The sequence below is a fragment of the Halichoerus grypus genome, chromosome 6 (assembly GCF_964656455.1).
Source record: "Halichoerus grypus chromosome 6, mHalGry1.hap1.1, whole genome shotgun sequence".
Taxonomy (NCBI): Eukaryota; Metazoa; Chordata; class Mammalia; order Carnivora; family Phocidae; genus Halichoerus; species Halichoerus grypus.
Genome location: NC_135717.1, coordinates 84,504,101 through 84,514,392, shown reverse-complemented (window position 1 = coordinate 84,514,392; position 10,292 = coordinate 84,504,101). Strand labels below are relative to the sequence as shown.

At 40.7% G+C, this 10,292-nt stretch overlaps 1 protein-coding gene across 6 annotated transcripts in view; it reads right to left on the bottom strand.

Moving 5' to 3' along the window:
* Positions 1–896: 896 nt before the first annotated feature.
* The window catches only part of KLRG1 (killer cell lectin like receptor G1), a 49,186-nt gene continuing 39,790 nt past the window's right edge, over positions 897–10,292 (bottom strand). For all 6 annotated transcript variants that reach the window (XM_036112952.2, XM_036112955.2, XM_036112956.2 and 3 more), the window contains exons 5-6: positions 1,935–2,035; positions 897–1,597 (exon numbers count right to left, since the gene is read on the bottom strand). In XM_036112952.2, coding sequence (XP_035968845.1) covers positions 1,486–1,597; positions 1,935–2,035 — 213 coding nt within the window. In that variant the 3' untranslated portion in view covers positions 897–1,485. The remainder of the gene's footprint in view (positions 1,598–1,934; positions 2,036–10,292) is intronic.

Genomic DNA, 10,292 nt, shown 5'->3' with positions numbered 1-10,292 from the left:
CTTAACAACTGAGCCACCCATGCGCCCAAGGAGTTTGATTAACTAATCACATACTCTAAACAATAAAACACAGATGAAAGAAATTGAAGATGACACAAATGGAAAGATACTCCACACTCATGGATTGGAAGAATAAATATAGGGGGCGTCTGGCTGGCTCAGTCAATAGAGCATGTGACTCTTGATCTCAGGGGTTGTAAGTTAAAGCCCCACTTGGGTGTAGAGATTACTTAAAACTAAAAAATCTTTGGGGCGCCTGGGTAGCTCAGCCGTTAAGTGTCTGCCTTCGGCTCAGGTCATGGTCCCAGGGTCCTGTGATCGAGCCCCCGCATCGGGCTCCCTGCTCAGCGGGAAGCCTGCTTCTCCCTCTCCCACTCCCCCTGCTTGTGTTCCCTCTCTCCCTGTGTCTCTGTCAAATAAATAAATAAAATCTTTAAAAAATAATAAAATAAAGAATCTTTTAAAAAACAGTATTGTTAAAATGTCTACATTACCCAAAGCAATATATAAATTTAATGCAATCCCTATCAAAACACCAACTGATACAAGCACTATTTTAGGTGTGAGGGATACAATGGTGGATAAGATACAGTTCATGTTCCTAAAAAAATAAAAATCTATGAGAGAAAGATAAGAGATTATAATCCAGCGTCATAACAGTACAGAATGGTGGTCCCCTTCAGTACTCCCTCCTATATCTTTTAAACAGCACCTTCTCTCCTGCTCTATCTCCAAACCCTACTTAAGAGAAATAATCGAGTTTTTCTCATTTTTGAGGCATTCGTGCCTAAAATAATTTGGGAATCAAGCACGTAAACGGCTTCTGTAAACTTTCTTCAGATGGACCACTACTGTGAAATTAACCTGAAAATCACACATTCACAACATGGAAAAGCTATGATCATATATCAGTTTATTCAACCACGTCTATGCACACCCAGAAAAATTAAATTCAGCCAAGGCCAGGTCTCTAAGTGAAGAGCTGAGAAGCAGAAAGCACTACCCTGTTCTCATCCACTTACTACAACTTACATTCTCACTATTAGCATTATCCTTTAGAATACAGCTTTATCTGTGAAGGGCCACCGTTAGGATAACAATGTATTATGAGGAATAAGTAACATGCCAACCCACTAGCACACATCAAACCCCTATAACACATGAGCAATAGTATACACCTGCACGGATTTTGTCAGATCAGTTCGGATCATAACATAGAGGAAAGGTACATTTTTTGACAGAGATGGTGGGAATGGGGATGAAGGAGGCAGCATCAGTGAGAAGTACTACAAAAAATTTTTATTTCCCAAATGTTCCTAGATCTGGATCTTTAAATTGTTAAGATAATATCTAAATGTTCTCAGAGAGTACAGAGTCTTGCATCGAATGCCATGTCCTAGAAGGTCCAGTATTCACACTCATGTCCATCCCAGCCCCAGAGGCCTGCTCCTTCTTACTAGGAAGCCATATGACAGATCTGACCCCTCAAAGTCTGACCTTCTTACAGACCCACTGTAAAAGAACTTCACAGCTAGAGGCTTGGAGACCATCTTTGCTGATGGTACCACACTTCTGTATCGAGCTATTTGAAAGAATCCTGTAAGAAATCAGAAAAGTCAGTCACTTAGGGTAACATGAGAGCAAAGGAGCTGCAAGGCATGAAGGGATAAAAACTGGGCCGTTCTTTCTCCCAATTCAGGCCCCACTTCTCTCAGCTCCCAAAACAGCAGAATAAAAATTGTTCACTAGCCTCTCTTTAAAATGTCCTTTTTTTTTTTTTTGCTCTTATCCACCATTCATTTCCTCTCCTGTTCCCTAGTTCCTTTCCTTACCCTTTCCTCTCCTCTCCATCTGTTATCCTTGATCTATTTCCCCAGTCACATAAGTTCTCTTCCCCTTTTCACTTTTTTTCCCATTGCTTTGAACCCCCTTACCTTGAGATGTTTAGGGCTGATCCATCTTCCCACCTCCAGCCAAAATTGTTCCTCAGACCAATCCAGTAAAAGTCCTTTTTGAGGAAATTTTGAAGCAGTCTCTAAGGGAGAGATTGAAGATGATGGAAAAAGGTAAGAAAATGCAGGAAACTGAAGAAGAGATTCAGTGTCCTGATCAAATTCCTTACATCCCCTCTCATTACCATTATTATGGACCGAATGTTTATGTCTCCCCAAAATTCATATATTGAAGCTCTAACCTCTAACGTGATGATACCTGGGGGTACAGCCTTTCGAAGGTAATTAGGTCTAGACAAGGTCATGAGGCCCTCACTAATGATGGGATTAGTGTCCTTGTAAGAAGAAGAGACCCCAGTTCAATCTCCCTCTATCAGGAGAGGACACAATCAGAGGGCAGCTGTCTGCAAGCCACAAAGAAGGTTCTCACCAGAAACCGAACCTGTCAACACCTCAATCTTGGACTTCCCAGCCTCCAGAACTGTGACACACAAATGTCTGTGGTTTAAGCCACCCAGTGATACTTCGGTTAGCAGTTCAAGCTGATTAAAACCACCACCTAGTCCAAATAACTAATCTCTCTTTTAAACTCTAATTCTAGAGATGCACTGCAGAGTGGAACATTTCCTAGAATTGAACTTTATGTGTATGATTGCATTCTATAGCATGAAAGATAAGATAAATACTACACTCTGCCTTCCACTATAACTTCCTCCTTGATTAGACTGAAGTTATTCAAATAACTTTACAGAAGAAAAGCTAAATACCACTATGGAAGCAGTCGTCTTTCTCATTATCATTTAATATATAAGTTATTATTAAGCCTGTAGCAATATACTTGTTTTTTCCCCACTATACACCCATTTTTCAAGCTCTCATCAATCTTGCATATGACAAAATAAAAACAGTTCTTAAGGAAACAAACGTAAGACAAAGTTAAGTTGGCTGCACGCATAGGTCCCACGCTACCACTAGAACAGAGATAACAGATTCTTCACTCTGCAGAGTCTGACATTCAAATGAAGAAGTTTATACTCTAAGGTAATTGCCTCTATAAGTGGAATAAAATAAAGGCTAAATCCCAGAAGATTAATTCTGTTGTAGGATTTGGTGTTAGTGTAATGAATAGACTTTACAATAAATATCACCTCAGCTTTGAAAATTGCTTTTGTTACAGAGACTTTTCTTGTGATGCTGCATTTTTAATGTGACGTTAATGTTAACAAGTAATGTGTTTTTTCATGAGCAAGAAGGATAAAATTATAAGTCTGAAGACCAACATATTGATGGGAAACAGTTGCATATAAAATAAGAGGCTCAGTTTGTGTATATTTTAGAGTGCGAATGAATATTTGGAGGTATTCATATGTGTCTTAACAGCAAAGTCCCTGGGTTACAAGTGGTGAGCAAGTATACACATGTGCACTGGCATTTGTGAACATTTGATAACTGATGTCTCTGTGTGTCCCGCAAATACTGTCTGTATAATTAATGAGATCATTGCTTGGCATCTTCTCGATACTCTACTTCTTATTCTTAATCCTCAAAGTCACTGCAAATCCCTTGTGGAAAAAAAATGGAAAACTAATAAGAAAGCATCCAAATTATATCTCCACTCCTTTTATTTTGTTCCCAGGAATCTTGTGTGTTAATGATTTTGTTTGGTTGCTTGGTTGGTTTGGTTTTCTCTGAGTTAGAGTTTAAACTGATTGATAGATGTTAAAGAAAAAGGCCATAACTTGTCCCTGTGATCACGTACTTCCTGACCATTTGTCTCAAGCCTCCCTCCTACATTAATGCTTTGAGATAACCAGCCATTTCATCTGGCAGTGGTCATCACGAGAGCTTCATATTCTCAAATTCAGTGAACTTGCTTTGATCTCTCTCCTCACTCTGTAGACTTCTTCCATTTGGAGGAATAGAAACTCAAAAAAGAGCAGTGACGTATGTTATTCCACAGCAATTTAGTGGTAGGACTTGGACTAGAACCCAAGGTCTTGCCCTAGTACCCAAGGCCTTGGCATGTCCTCTACTGAGATAGTCCATCTCTCTGCAACCCAACTCTCTTTAAACTATGCTTTCTCAGGGCACCTGGCTGGCTCAGTTGGTAGAGCATGAGACCCTTGATCTTGGGGTTGTAAGTTTGAGTCCCATGTTGGGTGTACATATTACTTAAACAATAAAGTAAAATAAATTATGCTTTATCTAGCCCTGAAAAAAATCATGAGACTCCTAGGATGTGTCAAGAAACATGCACATTTAGCTAAGAAACCACATTCTCTTTGATGAAACATGCCAAGAAGACAGCTTAAGCTTATATTATAACATTAGATTCCAGTATTATTTACTTTCTTGGGGTCCCAGTTTTGCCACAGAACAGGCTGATGTATGAATAAGGATGTCTACTAAAGCAAATACATCACATGTGTTTCTCATTATACCCAAGGTCAGATATCCTAAAACCTGGTCTGGGTGAGGAAGACCTCACATGGCAGAGTACAAACTGCAGAACTAGAGGGTGAAAAGAAGCCACATCAGGGAAGATAGGAAGTGCCCAGACATGATTCTGGGGAGGAAAGAAACACAGGCGCTACGGAGGGGAGGCAGTTTTGATCTTGGAAAGAGGAGAAAGAGAGAGGGAGAGAGAGAGAAAGAGAGACCACAAGAGAAACACTTCCCCAAAACCACTGACTAGGAAAACTAGAGCAGCTGATTATCACAAGTTTTTACAAGCAGGGGAGCCCGAAGTCTGAAGCTTCAGAAGTCCATTAGCCACCGCCTGGTGGAGGCTGGCAGCCATAGCAGTGCTTCCATGGGGAAGGAAGGCAGAGACCTGGGACCGGACAGCATAGTTTGAGGATCCCCTGGGTTGCACTGGAAGAGAGAGTTCCCCTTCCTGGAGTACATTTGGGAGAGGTGGCATGGCCCCTCGGGATAAAAGAGCTGGTGGGCACCAGTGTGCTGCCCCGGTCATTAGCACAGGAACAGAGACACCTGCTGAGAGCAGCAAACCCTCGTGCCAGTTTTTGTTGCACTTTACCATACACTCCAAGCTGCTGTGCAATCACGTCACTGCTTTTCTGGGACTAATGGGCACCAACTGCAGCATGGCAAGACCTCCCCCAGAGGATCGTCACCACTCTGCACTGCTCTGGGTCTCTAAAATTTGGAGTTTTGAAACCCAGCCAGGAGCCTGAGAGTTTGAAAACACAGGAGTACTGTGCCATGAGGTGGGCAGATGGCTCAGCCACAGACAGCATGAGGACAGGGTCTGATGGAAGCCAGGAACACAAGAGGGGAGACTGCTCTTCTGTGAGGGCTTCCTAAACAGTGGCAGGGCCCGCCCCCCGTACCCTATAGGTGCACCTTTTACTAGGGCAAGTCAGCTTGACAACCAGCAGAGCAGGCTCCTCCCCCAGAAGACCAGCACAAATCCTTCACACACACCAAGTCCACTGACCATAGAGTGCTGCAAAGCTTCAACAGTAGGGGAAATAGGATCTAGCCTCTTAACAAGCAGACCAAAACACACCTAGTTAAAACTTGCCACACTGTGGACAAAATCCAAACACTCCCCACTGCAGGCAAAGAGAAACTCTGCAGAGGACTGACCTGAGGGATAGAGCAGCCAAAACACAACAGCACAGTGCACACTCTGAAACACGTCCTAAAGCACCAGGCACTGGATAGTATAGGACCTCTTCTTAATATAGCTATTACTCTCAGGAGCGGGAAACATAACAGGCTTTCCTAACACACACACACAAAAACATTGACCTACCCAAAATGACAATAGGGGAATTCACCCTAAAAGAAAGAACAGGAAGAAGTGACGACCAGAGAACTAATCAAAACAGATGAGTAATATGCCTGAACTAGAACTTAAAACAACAATCATAAGGATACTAGCTGGGCTTGAGAAAAGCATAGAAGACACTAGAGATTCTTTCCCGCAGAGGTAAAAGAACTAAAAACTTGTCAGGCTGAAATAAAAAATGCTATAACTGAGGGGTGCCTGGATGGCCCAGTTGATTAAGCATCTGCCTTCAGCTCAGTTCATGACCCCAGGGTCCTGGGATCAAGCCCCACATGCTGAGCAGGGAGCCTGCTTCTCCCTCTCCCTCTGTCTGCCACTCCCCATACTTGTGTGTGCTCTCTCTCTGTCTCTCTCTCTCTCTTTCAAATAAATAAATAAAGTATTTTTAAAAATTAAAAATTAAAAAATTAAAAATGCTATAACTGAGATGTAGAACCAACTGGATGAAATGACAACAAGGATGGACAAACCAGAAGAACGAATCAGTGATATAGAAGATATAATTATGGAAAATAATGAAGCTGAAGAGAAGAGGAAAAGAAAAGTATTGGATCATGAATGTAGACTTAGGGAACTCAATGACTCCATAAAGCATAATAAAATTCATATCATAGGAATCCCAGAAGAAGGAGAGAGGGAAAAGGGGGCAGAAAGTTTATTTGAGCAAATTATAACTGAGAACTTCCCTAATCTGGGGAAGGAAACAGTCATCCAAATCCAGGAAGAACAGAGAACTCCCATCAAATTCAACAAAAGCTGGCCAACACCAAGACATATCATAGTTAAATTCGCAAAATATAGAGATAAGGAAAGAATCCTGAAAGCAGCAAGAGAAAAGAAATCCCTAACCTACAAGGGAAGATAAATTAGGTTAGCAGTAGCTCTCTCCACAGAAACCTGGCTGGCCACAAGAGAGTGGCATTCAACGTGTTGAATGGGAAAAATATGCAGCCAAGAATACTTTATCCAGTGAGGCTGTCATTCTGAATAAAAGGAGAGATAAAGAGTTTCCCAGACAAACAAAAGCTAAAAGAGTTCATGACCACTACACCAGCCCTGTAAGAAATATTAAAGGGGACACTTTAAGTGGGAAAGAAAGACTAAAAGCAACAAAGACTAGAAAGGAACAGAGAAAATTTCCAGAAACAGCAACTTTACAGGTAATACAATGGCACTAAATTCTTATCTATCATAATTACTCTGAATGCAAATGGACTAAACGCTCCAATGAAAAGATACAGGGTATCAGAATGGATTAAAAAAATAAGACCCATCTATATGTTGCTTACAAAAGACTCATTTTAGGACTTAAAGACACCTCCAGATTGAAAGTACAGGCATGGAAAACCATCTATCATGCTAATGGAAATCAAAAGAAAGCCAGAGTAGCCATACTTATATCAGACAAACTAGATTTTAAACCAAAGAATGTAACAAGAGAATTATATCATAATTAAGGGCTCTATCCAACAAGAAGATCTAACAATTATAAATATTTATGCCCCCAACTTGGGAGAACCCAAATATATAAATCAATTAATAACAAACATAAAGAAACTCACTGATGGGGCATCTAGGTGCTCAATCAGTTAAGTGTCTGCCTTCAGCTCGGGTCATGATCCCAGGGTCCTGGGAAAGCCCTGTGTTGGGCTCCCTGCTCAGCAAGGACTCTGACTCTCCCTCTCCCTCTCCTTCTGCCCTTCCCCCTGCTTGTGCGCTCACTCGCGCTCTCTCTCTTTCTCAAATAAATTAAAAAAAATTTTTTTAAAGAAACTCGTTGATAATAATACAACTATAGAAGGGGACTTTAACAACCCACTTACAGCAATGGACAGATCATCTAAGCAGAAGATCAACAAGGAAACAATGGGGCGCCTGGGTGGCTCAGTTGGTTAAGCGACTGTCTTTGGCTCAGGTCATGATCCTGGAGTCCCGGGATCGAGTCCCGCATTGGACTCCCTGCTCAGCAGGGAGTCTGCTTCTCCCTCTGATCCTCCCATCTCTCATGCTCTCTCTCTCTGTCTCATTCTCTCTCTCAAATAAATAAATAAAATCTTTAAAAAAAAAAAATTAATTAATTAATTAAAAAAAAAACAAGGAAACAATGGCTTTGAATGACACAATGGACTGGATGGACTTAACAGACATTCACAACATTTTATCCTAAAGGAGCGGAATACAATTTTTTTTTTAATGCATATGGAACATTCTCCAGAAGAGATCACATACTGGGTCACAAATCAGCCCTCAACAACTACAAAAAGACTGAGATTGTACCATGCATATTTTCAGACCACAACACTATAAAACCTGAAGTCAACCACAAGAAAAAATTTGGAAAGACCACAAATATATGGAGGTTAAAGAACATCCTACTAAAGAATGAATGGGTTACCAGGAAATTAAAGAAGAAATTAAAAAAAAATATACATGGAAGCAAACGAAAATGAAAACACAACAGTCCAAAACCTCTGGGATGCAGCAAAGACGGTCATAAAAGGAAAGAAAAGAGAAAGGACCCAAATAAATAAAATCATGAGTGAAAGAGGAGAGATCACAACCAACACCACAGAAATACAAACAATTATAAGAGGATATTATGAAAAGCTGTATGCCAACAAACTGGGCAATCTGGAAGAAATGGATAAATTCCTAGAAACATATAAACTACCAAAACTGAAACAGGAAGAAATAGCAAATTTGAACAGAACCATAACCAGCAAAGAAATTGAATCAGTAATAAAAAATCTCCCAACAGACAAAAGTCCAGGACCAAATGGCTTCCCAGGGGAATTCTACCAGACATTTAAAGAGTTAATACTGGGCGCCTGGGTGGCTCAGTCATTAAGCGGCTGCCTTCGGCTCAGGTCATGATCCCAGGGTCCTGGGATCGAGTTCCACATCGGCTCCCTGCTCACCGGGAAGCCTGCTTCTCCCTCTCCCACTCCCCCTGCTTGTGTTCCTGCTCTCGCTATCTCTCTCCCTGTCAAATAAACAATTTTTTTTGGAATGAGTCTACACGTTAAGCTTAATACACAGATATACAACCAATTTAGCAATTCTAGTGCCATGAGCAACAAAATATTAATATAGCCTCACACACATAATTATTAACCAACTTAAAAATACAATTTAAGCCATTATTCTTGACGTGAAGTTCTCCAAGAAGTTTTAAAAGTACTTGCTTAAAATGAAGAATCCCTAAACAGGCCTCTACTAAAGAAATCAATTAGGGGCGCCTGGGTGGCTCAGTCATTAAGCGTCTGCCTTCGGCTCAGGTCATGATCCTAGGGTCCTGGGATCAAGTTCCACAAGTTCCCTGCTCACCGGAAAGCCTGCTTCTCCCTCTCCCACTCCCCCTGCTTGTGTTCCTGCTCTCACTATCTCTCTCTCTGTGTCAAATAAATAAATAAAATCTTAAAAAAAAAAAAAAAAAAAAAGAGTTAATACCTATTCTTCTCAAACTGTTCCAAAAAACAGAAATGGAAGGAAAACTTCTGAACTTCTAGGAGTCTTATCTTCTATGATAAGAACCATATGATCCTCTCAATAGATGCAGAAAAAGCATTTGACAAAATACAGCATCCATTCTTGATAAAAACCCTTAACAAAGTAGGGACAGATGGAACATACTTCAACATCATAAAGGCCGTATATGAAAGACCCACAGCAAATATCATCCTGACTGGGGAAAAACTGAGAGCTTTTCCTCTACAGTCAGAAACAAGACAGAGATGTCCACCCTCACCATCATTATTTAACATAGTATTGGAAGTCCTAGCCTCAGCAATCAGACATCAAAAAGAAATAAAAGTCATCCAAATAGGCAAGGCAGAAGTCAAACTTTCACTATCTACAGATCACATGATACTCTGTGTAGAAAACCCAAAAGACTCAACCAAAAAATTACTAGAACTGATACATAAATTTAGCAATCACAGGATATAAAATCAACGTACAGAAATCTGTTGCATTTCTTTTTTATTTTTATTTTTTTTAAAGATTTTATTTATTAATTTGAGACACAGAGATACAGAGAGAGAGAGAGAGAGCATGAGCAGGGAGAGAGGGAGAAGCAGGCTCCCCGCTGAGCCAGGAGCCCGATGCGGGGCTTGATCCCAGGACCCTGGGATCATGACCTGAGCCGAAGGCAGACGCTTAACCATTTGGGCCACCCAGGCGCCCCCTGTTGCATTTCTATACACCAATAATGAAGCAACAGAAAGAGAAATCAAGGAATCAATTCCATTTACAATTACACCAAAACCCTAAGATACCTGGGAATAAACCTAACCAAAGAGGTAAAAGATCTGTATTCTGAAAACTATAGAACACTTATGAAAGAAGTTGAAGAGGACACAAAGAAATGGAAAAACATTCCATGCTCATGGATTGGAAGAACAAATATTGTTAAAATGTCTATGCTACCCAAAGCAATCTACACATTCAATGCAATCCCTATCAAAATACCACCAGCATTTTCACTGAGCTAGAACAAACAATCCTAAAATTTGTATGGAACC